Source organism: Nanorana parkeri, unplaced genomic scaffold, assembly GCF_000935625.1.
Source record: "Nanorana parkeri isolate BGI_ZX_2015 unplaced genomic scaffold, ASM93562v1 scaffold1054, whole genome shotgun sequence".
Lineage (NCBI taxonomy): Eukaryota > Metazoa > Chordata > Amphibia > Anura > Dicroglossidae > Nanorana > Nanorana parkeri.
In genome coordinates, this window is record NW_017307322.1 from 98,996 (window position 1) to 120,330 (window position 21,335).

Below are 21,335 nucleotides of genomic sequence, written 5' to 3' on the forward strand. Positions count from 1 at the left end.
CCGCTCAGCTCACTGACGTCACCGGTTGCCAGGAGCTGAGCAGGGACAATCTACCCGGGTCCCTGATTGCCAGGAGCTAGATGCATGTCAGAGTGTCCTTGCTCAGCTCCTGGCAACCGATGACATCAGTGAGCTGAGCGGGAAGCGGCACAGAGCTAGCAACCTGGCACACTGTGGCCACCCCCACCAGTTCTCAATGAGTTGTTGCCTGAGCCAATTGCCTCATTATACAAATACAAGTTTGGTGACATCACTGCTCTTGTAGTTCATTCATGACTTCCTCCAGCCCCATGACAGAAGGTCAATCCATAAGGACCTGGGCTGGAAGAACAGTCTGCAGGAGCCTGCTCATCGCACTTTCAATACACTAATCATAATTGATATGGTAATTCAATATAAATCAATGCACATGTCTCTTGTGGTGCATTTGTTTTTGAAAAGGTGGAATTAGCCTTTAAACTCACAGGATAAGTCTACGAGCCGCAATAAACTGGAATATAAAATGTCCCATTTCACACCTGCTGCAATTCATTGTCATCGCTCAGCCCTGAAACAACACAGCACACGCCGGCACGTGTGTATATAGCTTGTATTACACACATAGGTCAGAGCGATGGTTCAGCACTCGATGAAGCATTCTGGCCATGTGCTTTCTCCGGGAGTCGTCTAGTAATGTCTGGCTACCACGTTAGGTAGATGTGACGTCAGGACACGCCCCCTCCCTGAGAAATCTGATCCACACGGTGAGCGGACGGAGCTCAGGGTGATGTGTCAGGACTGTCCGAGCTGTCACCTGCTCAGCGAGCACAGGGACTGTGTACAGGACCATCACAGTTCATTTACATCCGGGACTCTGCATCGTATTACACAGCATCACAGCGCCACTGCTGGATCCTCATTGTGTACAAATACAGGACCATCAGAGCATCACTGAGCACACACAACTGTATTGGATCTCCGTTGTGAGCAAGTACAGGACCATAATAGCGTCACTGATCATACAGAACTGCATTGGATCCTCATTGTGTACAAATACAGGACCATCAGAGTATCACTGAGCACAGGCAGCTGCATTGGACCCTCATTATGTATAAATACAGGACTATCAGAGCATCACTGAGCACACACAACTGTATTGGATCTCCGTTGTGAGCAAGTACAGGACCATAATAGCGTCACTGATCATACAGAACTGCATTGGATCCTCATTGTGTACAAATACAGGACCATCAGAGTATCACTGAGCATGCACAACTGTATTGGCACCTCATTCTGCGCAAGTACAGGACCATCAGAGTTTTGCTGAGCACACACAACTGTATTGGATCCTTAATGTGTACAAATACAGCACCATTAAAGTATCACTGAGCACATACGACTGCATCGGATCCTCTTTGTGTACAATTACAGGAGCGTCAGAGCATCGCTGAGCACATACAACTGCATTGGATCGTCATTGTGTACAAATACAGGAGCATCACTGCATTTACAAATGTATTGGATCCTAACTGTTTAGAAATTCGAGGTCATCGGAGCATTGCTGAGTATACACATATGCATTGGAGCCTCATTGTTCCTCTGCATGCGTTTGGCTCTTCTCTCTTTGGCTGAAGGATGGAGGATATGGAAGCCAGTCAGGCTGCCCTCGCCACCTCACCTCCTCCTCTACAGAACCCCCGGATGTGTGACTTCCTTTCCCGTCTTTGGGGGAAGATGTTCTCATGGTAATTGCTGGGACTGAGGTGTACAGGTTAGGTCACATACATGCGGTGTGATCAGAATTGTATACTAGGGGCCCATTCACACAGCTTCACTTTGGTCTGTACACAGTAAAGGGAAACAATACAATTCTAATACAATGCAGGGCAAGGAGTTTGGAGGGCCCTGGGCAAGAGAGCTTACAATCTAAAAGCAGGGGCAAAGTGATACACAAGGTAATAACTGCTGGGGGGACGAGCTGAAGGAGGAAGTATTTCAGTTGTTCGGTGGGTGGGATAGAATTCAGGGGTTGTATAAATGGCGGACAGAGTAGGAGATAAGTGGACAGGTTGGGGTAGAGGGTTCCAGAGGATGGGAGAGTCTGTAGAAGTCCTGGAGGTGAGGAGGGAGCGAGAGAGGCCTTGGGAGGTAAATGAACCATATGAGCTGCCTGGTGAGCTCAGGACCAAGATGTAAACATTTACAATGTGTAAGCAGCGTCGGCGGCACATGGCCAGATGACCTCGGCCCCCATCATTCTGAATGTATGCATTTTATTATTGCTGGTGGTCAGGACCATCCCTATAATGAGGTGGTTGCCTCAGGTGGCATCTCAATGGGGGGCGGCAACTGTGTTGGGGGGGGCGCAGCCTCAGTGCCCCAGGTTGCTAAAAGCTCTTAGCAACCTGTGACGCTCTGTCCGGCGTCCCGCTCAGCTCACTGAAGTCACGGGTTGCTGGGGTGCTCTGGCTGGCGTCTTGCCTAGCTCCTGTCAACCAGTGATGTCTGTAAACGGAGCGGGATGCCAGACAGAGCCGCATGTGCCATATCCCCCCCCCACCCAGTGACCATTCTTCTCATTCATTAAAGTATCTCTAAGGCCGATTTCACACCTAGGCGTGGGCATTTTCATGCATATTAGCGTGCATATTCATCTAGCATGTTTAGCGCATTTTTGCACACGTTCGACACGCGCACATGTCAGCTGGCAGATTGAGAGGCATTGCGGTCAATGGACAAACGCACACAAAATCTCACACAGAAATGTTTAAACCGCTTGCCGCGGCTTTCCTTTGAAGTCTATGGGGAGCAAACGCGCTGTAATCTGCCAAAAAGAAGCTTGTGTGCTTCTTGTGGCATCGACGTTTTACAGCTTGTGACAATACGCTCGGGTATGAACTGGGGCCATTAAAGCGAAAGGGATTTCTTGTGTTGAGTGTTTTGTCATGCTTATCTTTGAGCGTCAGCACGTCTAGGTGTGAACGGGGACTGAAGCCACGGTTTTCATTTTGGATAAATATGGCGAGTGTTAATACCGCTGTTGCATTAAAATCCTGATGGGGGTTCTGATCCCTCTTTCCTCTATCCAGAAGAAAATAAGTTTTGGCTTCAGTTGCACTTTAGGCCTCGTTCACAACATTTGCGGAACTTTGTTTCCCACATTTGGCGCGCATCCCCATTGGTTCCCTGGACGCGCATCAAATGTGGAAAAGTTCAACAGGTTGCAATTTTTTTTTCTTGCATGTCCTCACGCATACGAATGTGCGGGTTGAAACCAAAGTTGCTGTGCCGCACTTGGGGTGCCATTTCCAAGTAATGGCAACACAAGTGTATTCAACGTTTGTGCAAGTTTGACGCGTGTTCCCGATATTAATCTTGACCATCATTGATCTCTTGCCAGAATCCTGAAATATTTTCAATGGAGTTCAGGCGGATTTTGTTTGATAGTTTGTTTGTTTTGGGTTTTTGTTACTTCTCCTTGAACGCTCACATTTCTTCCTGTTATATTGTGTACATCCGGCAAACTGTGTTTCTGACCACCTGCGGGGTGCAGGATGTTTTATTTCCATTGTTCCTTTTGTTTCCGGCAACAAAGTCCGTCCGTGTGTGTGTGTACATATTCCTGAACAAGCTTTTGTTCTAATGTGTGTACACACAGTATTCATGGTCCATAATGCTGTAACCAATAGCAACCAGAGCAACCAGGACACAAACTAGCGTCCTCCCATCACTCTAGTCTCAGTATACCGCGAGCTGTAGCTCGTGGTATACTGAGACGCCACAGTATACCGCGAGCTGCTGCTCGCGGTATACTGAGACGCCGCAGCTGAAGCGGATCCCGACAATTGTGCCTGGATCCGCCCAGCTGCGTGACTGACAGCTGGCTCTGCCTATCTAGAGGCAGAGCCAGCTGTACCCGCCCCCTCCCCATCCGTTCCTCCAGTCAGCGCTGGCCGAGCAGGGAGGGCGGAATCCAGCCCCTCCCCTGTCACGGCAGGTAGCCGTGACAGGATCGAGAGGTGAGCAAACGCCATTATGTGTTCGCTCACCTCCCGATCTACTGAGCCGACCTGTGACAGTCTCATTGTCACAGGTAGGCTAGAACTATGAGGTGAGTGAAAAGCACTCGCCTCATAGTTCTCCTTTTAAGGTGCTGACAAAGGTATCACCGAATATACAGGCTCATAGTAGAAATGTAGTGCCATGCAAATGGAAGCCATCCAGCTATTATTTTAATATTATTATTATTATTATTATACAGGATTTATTTAGCGCCAATGGTTTGCACAGCGCTTTACAATGTAAAGAAGACATTACAATCACAATACAATTCAAGACAAGATGATAAGGAGGACCCTGACCCTGAGAGCTTACAATCTAAAAGACAAGCTATACATGGGACAGAATATTTATAAATCCGCTTCTAAGATTTTAGACACTTTTTGTTTGTAAATAGATCACAGAGCCAGTGAGAGATTCCATGAGACTTTATTGTAAATGGAACACAACAGTATAGAAGATGTCGATGAGTTTTACACCATTGAGTGCTTAATCATGGTGTGTGGGCTCTGTGATCTATTTTCATCCTGGGCCATTGGCTGTCTGTAATAGAGTCAGAGCTAGTGGCGTTTTTGGAACGGCTGTTCTGCAGCGGATTCATAAATTTTTTATTTTATTTTTTTTTTTCAAATTTTGATTAGAAATATAATACATTTGTTCCTCTTTAACATTTCTTGCTTCTACAAGTGTACATTCTTCTTGGTTGCTGTTATTTGCCTTTGCAGGTATGTCCTGAAGACTCTTCTTATGGGCCAGTTGCTGTCTCTCTTCATATGCGGGACTGCGGTGACCAGCCAGTATTTGGCAGAGCGATATAGGGTGGACACGCCGATGCTGCAGAGCTTTCTGAACTATTGCCTGCTGTTCATGGTTTACACGGTCTGGCTGGCGTTTAGGCCAGGTAAGAGTAAAATTGGTTAACTTTTTTGTTACCTTCTATATTGGTCAAGTCCTACTTGTAACATCAACTTCCAAGCTGAAGTATATGTTAAGCATGAGCTGTAAACCAACTTTTCTTATGCCTCTTCAAACTTGTGCTTTAACCACACAGGGCAAATCAACAGGTTCACTTTAATTTGGCCCTCCCTGCAACCTATACTCTATACAGCTACAAGTTGCTGGACTTATAGCTTATACATGGCCATGGTCTTCACATGCGATAGTGCTAATTAGTCCATCGCTGTCATAAGGCAAAGGGTTCTTTTTTTTTTCCAGCTCCAGTGAAGGGGGGGTCAAGGGAGAGGTGCGTATAATGCACCATTCAGACTTGCGTTTAGGGGCAGTATTGCAAATTCCTCTGTGAGATTCAGGGGTGTTTATGCAAAACAGTTGCCATCTAGGGCAATCATCTGTCCAATTTACATGGAAGCAATTGCAGTCAGATGTTCACATAAACACCACTGAGTCGCACGGAGAAGTTCATCAGACTGCCTCTAAATGCAAGTGTGAATAGGGCCTAGCAATAGTGTCATTTTTCACCTGCACTCCATACAGTGTTGTGACCTTGCAGATTGGTGTGCATAGTGATGACACGGATGGTGCTGTATGGTTCTCCAAGTGAAGATCAGATAGTCACCATAACGTCACTACGTCACCCTGAGGAAGGGCCCCAAAACGTTGGTAGTATAATGCCAGTTGTGACGATGATTTCATATAATTTGAGGCAGAATCTATGATTCCATTACATGTGTGCTGTTGACTATCTGATCTTCACTTTATTAGGACATAGGACTGCTGGGAGGGGGGAAGAAAAGTGTAGACCAAACCTGTTCCTTTGCCCTAAGGCCTGATGCACACATGACTAGAAGCTGCGGCTGAGGGTTCCTGCAGCAAGAACTTGCAGATTCTTTCAGCAGGAATCTCAGGTGGATCCATGCAGTAGATGATAGGTCTGGGGACAAGCAGCTATCCTGATCCGCAGGTAATCATTCAATGTATTGTTACAAGCAGACGGCCACGGACACATGCAGCAGCTGTCAGTGTGTCATTAAATTGTACGAACCCACCTGGGATTCCTGCAGGAATCACCAGCCGCAGCTACTAGACCCGTGTGCGTGAGGCCTAAGGCCCGGTTCCCACCTGGGCGTTTTTACGCGCGTTCGTACTCGCAGAAAAACGCTCAAACCGGGAAATGCCATTATTTTCAATGTGCATGGTTCCCATCTGGGCGTTTTTCCGCGAGTACGAACGCGCAGGAAACCGCCCTATGCCCAAAGAAGTCCATGTACTTCTTTGGGGCGTTTTGGTCGGGCGTTTCCACTGGGATACAGCCAAGTAGCCCTCGGAAACGCGTGTTTGTCGCGCGTTTTTTTTACCGCGAATTGCGGTAAAAACGCGCGACAAACGCGCATATGCAATACGCCTAGGTGTGAACCCAGCCTAAGGTCTGTTAAAGGATATTAAATTGTAGTCCGGATTGGAAAAGTTTTTGAATCCTGACATTACTTGAGTCGACCACACAAACCAGCCGTTTAAAATTCTGTGTAAAATAGCTTTGTGCACTGAACCCATTTTGTAAGGAAGTAGCTGAACATTTCTGTTTCTGTATTGCACAGGAGAGAACGGGCTTCTGTACATAGTGAGACACAAGTGGTGGAAGTATCTACTTCTTGGTATTGTCGATGTAGAAGCAAACTATTCCATTGTGAAAGCCTACCAGTATACTACCCTCACTAGTGTCCAGGTAAGGCAAAAACTTAAGTTGGTTTCTTTTTTACCCCATTAACCTTCCTAACTTCAACTCTTACAAGATCATTTTAAAGAAGATCTCTGGGCATGTAAAAAAAATGAACCCTTGCCATGGGGCTACCCCTGCACTGCAGGGGTTAAGTGCTCATTTTGGTCTAGGGTCTCAACTAAAAAAAAATACCCACTTGATCCTGCCTGGCTGCCAGACTGGTCCCCGCAGCCTTCTTTTTTCCTCTTCTCTGACTGTGGTATGTCCCTCAGCGTCCTTATGTCCTATGCAAGTCAATGAACTAGTATGGGAGATGAGGAAATTGGTGGAGCTTAGACCGCCGGAGCCCGGGGGAGAAGAGGCTGCGGGGACTGGTCTGAACCTCCCCAGCTGGGACATAGATGGAAGTGAAAACCCAAAAGAGGTTCTAACCATTCCCCACTCTATCTGGTCTAGGGGGTGCAAATAAAGAAAATACTCAACTGATCCTTGATCCTGCCTGGCTCGTAGACCATTCCCCACAGCCTCTTCTTCCCCGGGCTAAGCCCTGCTGACATAATCAGGTCTAATTCAGGTCCATTCTCCTGCATTAGACGTGAGGACACAGAGGGAGATGCCGGAGCGGAGGGGGAGAGAGGTGAGCAGCCACCACAGGACAGAGGCTCAGGTGACTATATCTTCTTTATTTTCACCCCTAAACCTAAACAAGCACTTAACCATTGCAGTGGTAGCCCCACTGCAAGGGTTAATTTGATAAAAACTTGGAGTTGTCCTTTAACCTGCTTTCTAGCAATAGCTTAATCCAGAAAAGTATTTACTTCCCTAATCAGCACCAAAACATAATCCTACAAATAAAAGCAATCCTAACCAAGAGCAAAGCATCAAGTCAATAAATATATCTTTATACATATTCTTTATTAGTAACAAAGCACAATAAAAGTCCCACAAAAATCAAAAACCCTTTAAGAAGTCCCCATAAGAACCAGGAGCTCACCCACCTATATAATACCAATAACATTTGGGATGCACATTTCCCTATTGAGGATCAGCATTGATCACCCCCCGTGGTGTACCTGGTCAGTCACCTTATCTATGCATGCAAGTACCTCCTAATAGATGAGCCAATTTATTGTTCGCTGGTGCAAAATAAAGCCAAATGATACCAATAATAACACCTAAAAATCCCACGTCAAGATCATGGCTCCGAAAACTTTTGTTCTGTTCCATGCCGTATTTCTTGTCTACCTTTTCATTTTGACTTTCAATCCTTATTAGTGTATAGTCCATTATTTTAAAGTAAGTGAGAAATCAGGAAGAGTCCTTGAGAGCTACAAGTAGGTCGTGTGAGCTTTCCAGTATTTGCAAAAAACTCAACTATCAGTTTTAGATGGTCCACCCCTTAAAGGAGAACTATGGGGTCAGGGCTTTTTCCCATAGTTCTCCTTAGGGTAACAGGAGGGCACAAACTAGCGTCCTCCCGTTACCCTAAGCTCAGTATACTGAGACGCTGCAGCCGGAGCAGATCCCGACATCGATGTCGAGATCCGCCCAGCTGCGTGAGTGACAGCTGGCTCTGCCTATCTAGAGGCAGAGCCAGCTGTACCCGCCCCATCCCCTGTCCGTTCCCCCAGTCAGCGCTGGCGGATCGGAGCAGGGAGGGGGAATCCAGCCCCTCCCCTGTTACGGCAGAGAGCTGTGACAGGATCGAGAGGTGAGCGAACGCCGGTATCTGTTCGCTCACCTCCCGATCTACTGAGCCGACCTGTGACAGTCTCATTGTGACAGGTCGGCTAGAACTATGAGGTGAGTGGAAATCACTCATCTCATAGTTCTCCTTTAACCCCTTGACTGCAAAGGACTTGTCCTATGCTTTTTGGCAGGGTTGAAACAAGCCACGCAATCACTTATAGCTACATACGGCTGTGAGAGCTGCCCCAGCTATGATCCCCAGGCTCACCTACCTCTCCTAGGCTAGGGCCAGTGCAAATTTTTGTAGGATGGAGAGTAGTTGGGAATTGGGCAATATCAGTTCCCTGATCCCTCCTGTGTGCAGTGAACCTGGAAGTGCTCAGCTCAGTGCTTTAACCAGTTGACATCCGCGGTGTTAAACCCCCTTCCCATCCAGGCCATTTTTCAGTATTCAGCGCTGCGGTACTTTAACTGACATTTATTCCGTCATGCAGCGCTGTACTGAAATGAAACAGATGCTGCAGTGCCGTCCGTCCGTTTTTTTACTACGGGCGGACGGCAAGAGGTTAAGCACAATACAGTGAACACTCCTGATCCCTGGCGTTTTCAATCTGTCCTCATTGACTTTTCCTCCTTTTTGGCCATATAGCTTCTGGACTGTGTTGGAATCCCTGTACTGATGGCACTGTCTTGGTTTATCCTTCACTCAAGATACAAATTGATCCATTATATTGCTGTTGTGGTCTGTCTGTTGGGAGTTGGCACCATGGTTGGAGCAGATGTTCTATCTGGAAGAGAAAGCGGCAAAGGTTAGACACCTAATAAAAACAATTCTGTGTCCTACCAAGTCAAGCTTCATTTTAAGTAAGATGTTTAAGGGAGGTCAATGTTCTGCTGAGGATTTTCGCATCAGCTCCTTCGGCTGAAGTCAATTGAAGGCTTGTCCACAGGACTAGGAGGAAATGTGATGAGTGTATGGCCAGGCAAAGAAAAATTAAGCTTGTTCATGACTGTATGGCAGTATTTGTTTCTACAGTGATCAATAATTTTAGGGATGTCCAGATACCAAGTACCGCACTCGGTACATGTACAGATATTTTCCAACTCCAGGACTAGACTAGAGAAAAATTCAAAAGTTAGGAGGCAGCTGTCATTTTTAAGAAGCGTACGGAGCATTGTCATGTGACCGTTTTTCTAAAACAATACAGACTAATGATTTCAGGACAGTGGTGGAGCCCCAGAGCCAGGTCCAAGCTGCACCTGCTGCAACCCTGGAAGTACTCATGAAAAGTATTGGCACTGGTATCTGGACATTCCTAAATCATTTCTTTGTCATTGATTTGTTTATACTGTAGATGCAACATACTTGTCTATCTTGTGGTGTGTGAATACTCCATTAACAATACATTCTATTAGGGATGTCCCGATGCCACTTTTTCAGGCCCAAGTACAAGTACAAGTACATCCCCTCATGTACTTGCCGATACCAATTACCGATACTTTTTCTTAAAGGGACAGGTGACTTTAAATGATCCATAGTACAACTACATGTTATGTACTATGGATCATGGTTTAACCTATTCATGTTAGCAGTGGAGAATTGTAACTCTATTGCTGGAGTGTAGTGGAGGTGTGTGCTGTATATATGCACTACATATACATTACACACGTCCAGTACACTATAGCAATAGATTTACAGCCAGCCCCGTCCCAGCTTCCCTTACTCACAGTTTCACTCCGATCCCCGTAGCCTCACGCGATGCCTCTTGTAGTCGGCGCTGGGCAGGAACGCTGCATCGCATCTTGGTGCTCAGCTTGTGGGAGGCGCTCACAATTCTGCCCTGCTAACATGAATAGGTTAAATCATGATCCATAATACATATACAGCACATACGTCCAGCACACGGCAGTAATAGAGTTACAATTATCCCCTGCTAACATGAATAGGTTAAATCATGATCCATAGTACATAACATGTAGTTGCACTAAGGATCATTTAACCTATTCATGTTAGCAGGGGATTATTGTAAAGCTAATGCTGCAATGTACGGGACATTTGTGCTCGATATGTACAGTACATATAGATATACAATTCTCCACTGGTAACATGAATGGGTTAAATGATCCGTAGTACAGGGCTACATATTATGTACTACGGATCATTTAACCCATTCATATTAGCAGAGGATAATTGTAAATCTATTGTTCAGTGCATTCTATATGTCGTATATAGTACATGTACATATAGAGTGCCTGCAACAATACATTTACAATTATCCTCTGCTAACATGAATGGGTTAAATGATCCCTAGTACAGGGCTACATATATGTAAAGTATCTGAACCTTTTTTCTGTGGCACATTCCCAATCTAAATTGAATATCATAGTTTGCATCACTTTATGTGCTGATTTTTGTTGTTGTTGCAGCCAGTGACATGTTGATCGGAGACGCCCTGGTTATCCTCGCAGCATGCCTGTATGCGGTTTCTAATGTGACCGAGGAATATGTGGTGAAGAACCTGACTCGGGAGGAGTTCCTGGGGATGCTGGGCCTCTTCGGGACGTTCATCAGCGGCATACAGCTGTAAGAGTCTGATCGTTAACATTACTCTCATAACATTACTTTTGGACAGAAGCGATACTCTTGTCTCTGCAGCATCATTTTCATGAGGTTGTGGGTCATGAAAAGCCCACTTCTGCTGCCTCACTGCTCCATGCTTTCAGACTGATGATTTAACTAATAGGGGATTATTTAGTTAGGCCCCTTTCCCATGGGTGGTACCAATTCCGTCTGTCCGGTTTCAGGTGGATGTGATCAGAAGCCCAATCTTTCTCTATGGGCAGCTGGACATAAACGGACATGCGTCCATTTACATACGATTTGCCCTGACTCCGTCTAGGTCTGAAAAAAAAAAATGAACGATAGAGGTGCGTAAAACGTGAAACAGACCAAAACATGACAGATCAGAGGTAATCGGGTGTAAGCGGATGCATGTCCGCTTACATGCGACTCCCCGTAAACTTAACATTTGTGCATAAAGCTCAGAATGGCATCCATCCGTGCACGGATCCCCTGCTGATCGAATCAGATGGTGCCCGTGTAAATGGGGCATATGGCCAGCATGTAAAGTGCACTGACCCATAGCCACCATCTGAATCTTTTGAACTAGCCTCATTTAAAATAATTGTACAGTAATTAGTGTGTATGCATTTTTGGTGCAAATAAAAAAAAAAAGCGCTGGGCTGGAGATGGTGTGAACAGGCCCTAAAGCCTTATTGCACTTTGTACATTTTGTTTATAAATCCATAGTCCTGTGAAAATAAAAATTCAGCTCTTTCTGCAATACTAACCTGCCTGTACTGCGCTGGCTGATCTTCCTTAATAGTTGTAAGCTAGATGTGCACACTGTCTGTCCTAACAAAGGCTAAAAGATCTTAACACTTGGGGTAGTACATTGTACAGTATATTGATGCACTGTCAATCCTGTCAGTCCCTGCAGTGTCCCTAAATAAGCACATATTGCCAGAGTTTCCAACAATAGAAGCATGCTGTTTCTATTGTTAAAAAATCTTGCAATGTGTGTATGCAGTAGAGTTCTATGTATAAACCTGCTCCAAAGAAACGACTAGGAAGGTAGGAGTATATTATTTAAACCCAAAGTAAAGTTGCAAAAGGTCATTTCAACTTTTGTCACTTTTTGCTAGTTATGCAACGATACCATTTTTTCGACTACTTCCGCTAGCGTGGAGCCAGCTTCCCGGGCAATCAGGAAGCCGGGCAGCGTGTCCTTATCCGCCGCCTGGCTTCTTGATTTGGTGGCAAGCTGGCTTCCCAGCCAATCAGTATGGAGCCGGCTTCCCGGCCAATCATGAAACCTGGCAGCGTGTCATTACCCGCCGCCTGGCTTCTTGATTTGCTGGGAAGCTGGCTTCCCAGCCAATCGGTATGGAGCCGGCTTCCCAGCCAATCAGGAAGCCGGGAGGCGAGTCATTACCCACCGCCCAGCTTACTGATTGGTCGGGGAGCCGGCTCCATGTTCCCTCGTGGCACTGCGAAGTTCCGGTATCGGGGAAGGTATCGGAGCATTTGTACTCGCCCAAATACTCGGTATCGGCACAGATACTGGTATCGGTATCGTGCATCCCTATTTTTTACCTGACAAGTGTGCCCTCCTCCATCGCTGACCAATTTGCATGTCTCTTCTGCTTGTACTTTTTAACAGTTTATTTTTTTTTTTAAGTTTACTTCCACTTTAATTATTTTTTGATATGCATAACAAAAATATATTGGAGGTTTCTCAAATACCGCTGCAAAGATGGAACTACACTTTAATACTCTGCTAGGTGTGTAGAATTCTAGGTAGGGCAGTATTAAGTAGGACTAAGCCACAGCCATAAGCCATATCCACATCAGATACAGTATGAAGTGATAACAGTTCTGATGTACCGTATTCAATTGATAATAGATTTAGAAGAGAAAGCTGTAAAGAAGTTAGAAAAAGGAGGGTGGAAATGACCTCTTTAAGATCCTGCTACCTCACTGCTGCCTTCCAATAAACTATTATCTGAATGGTGCACAATTAAAGCAATATGATTGGTAGATGGTCTTAGAGTAAACATAGTTCCAGTAGCCTGTAAATGTAAAGCATGAATGGACTTGTAGTTTGCTAAAGCTCTGCATATTCGAAATCGTTTCCTTTATTTATTTTGCATAAAATACCATTTACCTTTTTCCATTCTTTGTTGCATCTCAGTGCTTTTTGCAGCCACTTCCTGTCTACATTCCAGTGATGGCCGCATGTCATTTCTCAGGGTGCATTTCCTGACGGTGATATCGGTCAGCCATGCCCTTGCAATGTGTCATTACAATTGTCACTCTATATCAGGAGACAAACAGAGACTTGCAGGGCAGGATCACTGGGTTTTTTTTTTGTTTTTTTTTTATGAGAGCTGCAGATTAAAAAAAAAAATAGAAAATGCTTTTGAAACTACAAATGCACTATTTATCTTTTTTCTTTCTTTTAGAACTTTATTGAAATGTTACAAGTGACATTTCATTAAATAAGACCTCCAGGATTTATTCAAATCAACCCTTGCAGTGGGGCTACCCCTGCACTGCAAGGACTAAGTGCTTGTTTTGATCTAGGGATGAATTTAATTAGTTCATTTAATGGGGGGGGGATGTCCAAGCTGCTTTGATTTTCTTAGTGACTTAGTTTCTTAGTTTCAATAGTGACAACACTATTGTCAAAAATGAATGTCAGTTACACACCACTAAAAATAAGAGTAGAAAACAAACATTCTGAAATGAAAATTCTGCTGGTGTATGGCAAGCCTAAAATAGTGCTTTCTTCTGCCTGCAGCAGGCCGATCGCATCATTTTCCCAGACTGCGCTTTTCAGGCCTCCTCAGTCACTTAACTGGAGCTTAGTGGTTGGTGATTTAATGGTAAGATATGTTTTATTCATGCGGACTTGTAAAGTTTCTGATAAGTCCTCCAAGGTATCCTAGTCGAGAGGATCTTTAGAAATGATCCATCACATCTAATTGGGAAATAATTTTTTTTCTATTTTATCTCAAGCAATAAATTCCCTGATCCTCGTGTTCACATTGACCTCACATGCCCGTTTTATTATGGTTGGGTTGCTTTTGATCTCCAGTGACTCGTAAAGACCATTCTGCCTGCTGTCAAGATCTATCCAGGAGGGCTTTACTCAAAGTTGGAGTTGGCCCAGGGATTATAGATGGCAATGTCATCTGAAGGTAGTTAGTCTGACTGCCAATTATTCATGTAAATCATCAAGAATGTACAGATGGGAGGTGACCTTCATCATATATATATGGATGTACCTTTCTCAGGGCTTCTATTCCAACATGTAATTGAGGGGAAAAGTTCTAATCACATCTCTTTGACATTTGTGCTATATGCTTAAAGAGGAACTTTACCCGTATCTTTAAAATAACAACAGCTTCTTTGGTGTGTGTGCGGCAGCCCATTGAAATTAATGGGCTGACACGAGGCAACATCAGCAAAAAACCTGCTCAGAGGGCAGGAGGAGAGATTAGGTGGGGACTTTTATAATGTTGGTTTGTGTGATGCGGTGTCATTCCAGAACGATCAATGTTACCTGTGCGGTGTCATTCCGGAACTGTTAGTGTTACCTGTGCGGTATCATTCCGGAACTGTTAGTGTTACCTGTGCGGTGTCATTCCGGAACTGCTAGTGTTACCTGTGCGGTGTCATTCCGGAACTGTTAGTGTTACCTGTGCGGTGTCATTCTGGTACTGTCGGTGATACCTGTGCGGTGTCATTTTGGGACTGTCGGTGCTACCTGTGCGGTGTCATTTCGGAATTGTCGGTGCTACTTGTGCGGTGTCATTTCAGAGCTGTCGGTGCTACCTGTGCAGTGTCCCCCCGGGAACTGTGGGTGTAACCTGTGCAGTGTCACCCCGGGAACTGTGGGTGTAACCTGTGCGGTGTCACCCCGGGAACTGTCGGTGCTACCTGTGCAGTGTCACCATGGGAACTGTCAGTGTTACCTGTGCAGTGTCTCCCCGGGAACTGTCGGTGCTACCTGTGCGGTGTCATTGCGGAACTGTCGGTGCTACCTGTGCGGTGTCATTTCGGAGCTGTCGGTGCTACCTGTGCGGTGTCATTTCGGAACTGTCGGTGCTACCTGTGCGGTGTCATTTCGGAACTGTCGGTGCTACCTGTGCGGTGTCATTTCGGAACTGTCGGTGCTACCTGTGCGGTGTCATTTCCGAACTGTCGGTGCTACCTGTGCGGTGTCATTTCCGAACTGTCGGTGCTACCTGTGCGGTGTCATTTCCGAACTGTCGGTGCTACCTGTGCGGTGTCATTTCCGAACTGTCGGTGCTACCTGTGCGGTGTCATTTCCGAACTGTCGGTGCTACCTGTGCGGTGTCATTTCCGAACTGTCGGTGCCACCTGTGCGGTGTCATTTCCGAACTGTCGGTGCTACCTGTGCGGTGTCATTTCCGAACTGTCGGTGCTACCTGTGCGGTGTCACCCCGGGAACTGTCGGTGTTACCTGTGCGGTGTCACCCAGGGAACTGTCTGTGTTACCTGTGCGGTGTCACCCAGGGAACTGTCTGTGTTACCTGTGCGGTGTCACCCCGGGAACTGTCGGTGTTACCTGTGCGGTGTCACCCCGGGAACTGTCGGTGTTACCTGTGCGGTGTCACCCGGGAACTGTCGGTGTTACCTATGCGGTGTCATCCCAGCAGAGTCTGTGTTACCTGTTGCCTGTGCTTTGGAGTACACATCAGTCGCATATATTAAGTTGTAATAGTGTTAAATAAAAGTGGGTGCATTGAAGAACCCGGAGGGACGGCCAGTGGGTGGACTCGATTGGACAGCCAGTGGACCGGCCTGTGCAGTGTTGGTACGGGGGCCCAGGCCTAAAGCTGTGTAAGGGGCCCCAAAATTTCTGATGGCTCTACTGCATGGCATCGGGCAAGGTTAGTGTAGGTGCCAGCAGTGCTGGGAGAGATCTGTAATGTTCTCTGTCCACTAAGTATATGAAAATTATATTGTCTAAAGGGATGGTTAGAGTTGTGTGAGTTCTTTTATCAGCCTGCTAAATGACTTGCATTATCAATCTGACCAAAAAGTGCTTTGCACGTGACATTTGGTATATGTTGGGTACCAGCCCTTTTGCAGCAGAAACATCATATCCGCAAAAGTTCAAAAACTAAATAGAGGACACAATAGATCCTGCCCACTATAAAACAGGCACTTCCTGTTCTAGGTTGATTCCATTTTTAGATGTTTAAAAAAAAAAAGCAGTGGCCACAGCTGATTCTGATTCTGGCAAGGCAAAGTGGCAAGCTAAAGGCAGCAGAAAAAAAATTAGCACAGAGCCTCCTCATCGGAAGCTAGACTGGGATCCGTCGGCTTGGAGAAAGCACTCCCCTAAATATTTGTATGATGAAAAATAATTAGAAATAAAAAGAAGTAAAGCACTTGTCAGCCTCTATCAAATTGTCAGAGTTTCCTGCAGGCTTCTCCTCAACCAACCCTGTAAGGTTTCACCAAATGCTTTAACAACTCTGCTAAAATCTTGTACTAAGGGACATGTTGGTTGCACATTGTCTGTCCAGTACCATTTGTTTATTTTCACACTATTGGTTTTTCATCTTCAGCATGATCCTTGAATACAATGCGGTTATCAACATCCAGTGGAATTGGCAAATAGGTAAGTAAATGATTGTCCTTACTGATGGTAAGATTACAGTAAAGAATTATTTACTACACCCTACACTTGACTTTACATTATGATAAGGTTGTTAATATTTGGAATAATAAATTAGTATCAAATTTAAGGTGCTTGCAGATGTGAGAACTTCGGGAAGGAGACGAGCTCCCAAAAAGTGGTAATAGCAGAGGGGCCCAAGAGATGCACACATTGAGATGTGTGCCACGTATATACTGTATATGTCAGGGGTAGCCAAACTTCGGCCCTCCAGCTGTGGTGAAACTACAAATCCCATGATGCATCTCTCTCCGGTAGTCATGTTTGTGGCTGTCAGTCTTGCAATGCCTCATGGGATTTGTAGTTCCACCACAGCTGGAGGGCTGGAGTTTGGCCACCCCTGGTATATGTATATATCATATTTGAATTTAAAAGGCTCTATTGTTAATGGTAGAGGTGCACCAAAATGAAAATTTCAAGAACGAACTAAATTGAAAAAAAATGTCAGGCCGAAACCGAATCTGAAAATTGTTTTTTATTCTAACTTTTTCAAAAAAAATTAAAATATATATATATATTTTTTTTAAACGTTTACATTTTTTAAATATTTTTTTATATTTTTATTTATTTGTTTTTATTAAATATTTTTATTTTTTACTTTCCTTTTAGTGCTTCGGGGAAATATTAGAGGTGTAAAAAAATAGTAGAGGTTTAAAAATAGAAAAAGAGATTGAGGACCCGGGGAGATTGAGGAGATCGGGGGCCCGATCTACTTATCCCTCATGACAATCTACTTGTCCTGATACAAAAAAATAAATTTTACCTAAAACCGTATTTAGCAGTGCCAAGAAGAGCTTCTCATTGGTCAGTGGCGTCAGGTGACCGCGCTGACCAACGAGTGCTTGCAATTTGCGAGCGAAATTCAGAATACATGGCACAGTTACAGATAGTACACCCATATTGGCGGATGGAAGGATCCCTGAAAGGTAAGTATAGTGGGAGGGGGCCAGATTTGAGCAGGCAATTCAATTTTTCCAAATTACTTGGGAAAGTGAATTTACCCTTTAGGGCTGGTGCAGACTTGGGCGATCGTGTGCGGTTGCATGCAGCAGTTGCCGCACGGCCCCATTGCTTTCAGTGGAGTTACATCCGTGTGGCAATCACTGAAAAAAGGTACATGTACCTTTTTTTGTAACACGCACCATGCAGTGTTTTCAACCGTGATTATGTCTGATTGCACGGGCGGTATTGTGGCGGGAAACCGCGCAATCTGCCAGGCGTGACTGGGGTGCCATAATTGAGGATATAGTCAACATACCATGACCTCAATGATTTACAAACACTCAGCGATCACTGATTGCTGAGTGTTTGTACCCGCTCTCCATCCTGACAGCTGTCACAGGAGGCTGAGCGAGCGGAGCTCAGCCTCCTGTGACAGCACTGGCTGTCTCCGCCCACACCGCTCTCCTTATCTGTGACAGGAGGCTGACCGGCCGCTTACAGCGCTCTCCTCCCGCAGCGCTTGGCCGCCTTCGACAGTTTCTCTCCTCCGCGCTGGGACACAGAGCAGCGTCCAGCGGGGAGGAGAGAATAGGATGCACCGCTATATCGGCCAGAAAATGGCACTTTTGAAATTTTGCCAAAAGTGCAATTTTCGGCCGATATGTTTCGGAGACCGATATATCGGTGCATCCCTAGTTAACAGTCTTTTTATTTTTGTATTGTAGGATTGCTGTTTGCAGGTTTTGCTTTGTGCATGTTCGGTCTGTACAGTGTGATGCCACTTGTCATGAAAGTCAGCAGTGCCACCTCCGTCAACCTAGGCATCCTAACCGCCGACATCTACAGTCTCTTCTTTGGCCTCTTTTTATTTGGATACGCGGTCAGTAAACACCTTATTATAATCTAACAGTTATTATTGTATTGTTTATTGTTGCCCAATTTAAAAGGGTATATCCAAGCACTGGCCAAATGTACCTCCAAACACCCCTCACACTGTGTGGCATTTTGTCCCATTAACATTGAAACTAGTTGTAGATATTGTTTCCAATGCAGTTTGTACAGATGGACCTGGGCAAGTAAGGCACAACATAGAAGTGACTTTTTTTTTTTTTTTTTTTAAAGTCCCCTTTTGATAGATCTATCACACAGTTATGCCTAAGATGCATGACTATACTCTAGTCTCTAGAGTAGAGAAAAGAATGGCCAACCCTGAGAAAAAGAAAGTGTTGTCCACCCATGGACACATACCATAGCTCAGGGTTCCTCAACTGGGGTTCTAGGTTTTGTGAGAGGTCCCCAGAGGTTCTACCACCATTGCAGGGGATTTTATCCACCCAATGGTGGCTTAACTGTTTCCCCTGCAGCTACCACTATTTCACTACCACTATTTCACTACCACCAGGTGGACCATTATCAGCTCATTTCCAGTTCCTGACTTCACGCAGGACCCAGAAATAGGAGAGCATCATGTCTTTTCAAGTGAAGCTGGCCATACACCTATAGATTATCTGCAGATTTTCTATGGTCCGATAGAAAAAGTGCAACAGATTCCTCCATCTACGCTAAACTGAATCTCCCACTGTGCCAAGCCTCAGTATCTTGCTAGTCGGCCCCACTGACTCTCCAAATACCTGAAAAATCTGATTTAATTGGATGCAGGAATTGTTCAGATATTTGGAGAGGCAGCAGGGCCGACTAGCAAGACACTGAAGCTTGGCCCAGTGGGAGATTTCTCCATCCACACAGTTTAGCCTAGATGGAGCACTTTTTCCATCTGACCATAGCAATTCTGCAGATAATCTATACGTGTATGGCAAGCTTAACAGAGACTGTTTGTTTCTGGGCACTACTTTTACATTCCAAGAATGCAGACAGAAGTGGATTCTCAGATTTCTTCCAAAAGAAAGTAGAAAACAATATTCCCTATCTCAGAAACGTGGTATGCTGGTGACTGTAATGCCAGCCTTGGCTTTGAACATTTAGTACAGTGAACCAAAGCATATAGAATGTCTGTTGGTTAATGTCAGCTCTTTTCCCCTGCTGCTTAACTTCACCGCTTTAGTAGAGGATCTCTCTTCTAATGGCTTCATTTTCAAGCAGTCTTTAATGGTCCTGAACACCATCACATTGGCTCAGTGGTTAACACTTCTGCCTTGCAGCACTGAGAACCCTGGTTTTAATCCTGGTTTGGCCAGAAATACTATCTGCATTGAGTTTGCATGTTCTCCCTGTGCTTTGTGTTTGGTACACCAGTTTCCTTCCACACTCCAAGGACAAGCTGGTAGGTTAATTGGCTTAGACTGTAAGCTCCATGGATTGGACTCTTAAGCTGCCCATACACTTTACAATTATCTGCAGATTTTCTGTGGTCAGATGGAAAAGGTGCAACAGATTCCTCCATCTACACTTAACTGTGTGGATGGAGTAATCTCCAGCTGGGCCAATCTGTTGCACTTTTTCCATCTGACCACAGAAAATCTGCAGAAAATTGTAAAGTGTATGGGCACCTTTAGATTGTAAACTCTATGAGGGCAGGGACTGATGTGAATGTAAATGATTGATAAACTATATAAATATGTGTCATAAATAAAGAAACACCAATCAAAGTTAAAGTTGTTTCCCTAAACATCAATGCAATATTGTCATAGCCACTAATCTTCAATACAAAGTTAGCATTACCAAATTTTAAGTTTAATTTTTTTTCCCTCTGCAGTTTTCCGTTCTCTACATTCTGGCGTTTGTCGTGTGTATAGTGGGATTCATCATGTACTGCAGTACATCTTCTTACAGCGCTGAGCCGCCATCTGGGAGGACTAATGAAGGGATTGAGAATGGTGGTATGAAACAGGAGGGGTCACCTGAGTCTGAGACCCCTCTACATCACATACCAGAGGATCTCTCTATAGACCGTCAGGACTAAGTATGGTGCCTTTTTGAAGATTTTTTATGTTCGGTTGTCCTTTTTGTAATTTTAAGAAAGATGAACACAATTTTTTTTTTACATGCAATAAACTTTTTTTTTTTTTAAAGATTTTAAACATTCTCATGAGGTAAACCAGAACCAGTTTCTTTGTCTTTTCACCCAACAAAAGAGAGTTGCCGAATCTGTGCAACTTGGTGGTTTCCTTCCCGGCCTTCAAATACAGCCTGGACCTACATTGTGGATACAACTAGAGCTCTAAAGGGATTTGTGTTTGAAGCATGGAATATTCACAAGGTTGCCTTTTATAAAAAACAAAGATGATATTTACAAGGTTGCCCATTGGTTTTAAAAACCTGAGATGATTAGAAGATTATGGACACCTTAACCGTTATTTGGTCAAGTGTCTAAGATAAAAACTTTTGAATCTCCATCATAGACACCAGTCACATTAAAACCTGCACTAGAGAATGAAGCTTGATTTCTAATTGGTGTCTAGGGAGATACCTTGATCATTGTGGCTCAGCCTGATGACAGATTTTCGAAAAAGAACAATATCTCAGATTTATTGTGTTTGATGGAAATTCCTGTTTTTTTAAATGTCTTGAAGTAGAGTTATGGTCAAGCTACAAAATCATAGATGTGATGTAGGCTGCCCATGACAGTAAGACCAGTGGAACACTTTGTAAATGTGACTGCCAGTAGAACCATTGGATAGCCACTTCTTTTGATAGGATGACAACCCTCATCATTTGGCAGGATCACCAGATATTTATAAATAGACTTAAGCATC

At 44.7% G+C, this 21,335-nt stretch overlaps 1 protein-coding gene across 1 annotated transcript in view; it reads left to right on the top strand.

The window, feature by feature from the left end:
- Window positions 1-20,605, top strand: part of LOC108796091 (solute carrier family 35 member F2-like) — a 26,350-nt gene extending 5,745 nt beyond the window's left edge. The window contains exons 2-8 of the mRNA XM_018567482.1: window positions 4,764-4,939; window positions 6,594-6,721; window positions 9,054-9,213; window positions 10,832-10,988; window positions 16,571-16,623; window positions 18,348-18,502; window positions 20,336-20,605. Of these exons, the coding sequence (XP_018422984.1) occupies window positions 4,764-4,939; window positions 6,594-6,721; window positions 9,054-9,213; window positions 10,832-10,988; window positions 16,571-16,623; window positions 18,348-18,502; window positions 20,336-20,542 (1,036 nt within the window). The 3' untranslated portion in view covers window positions 20,543-20,605. The remainder of the gene's footprint in view (window positions 1-4,763; window positions 4,940-6,593; window positions 6,722-9,053; window positions 9,214-10,831; window positions 10,989-16,570; window positions 16,624-18,347; window positions 18,503-20,335) is intronic.
- The last annotated feature ends 730 nt before the right edge of the window (window positions 20,606-21,335 follow it).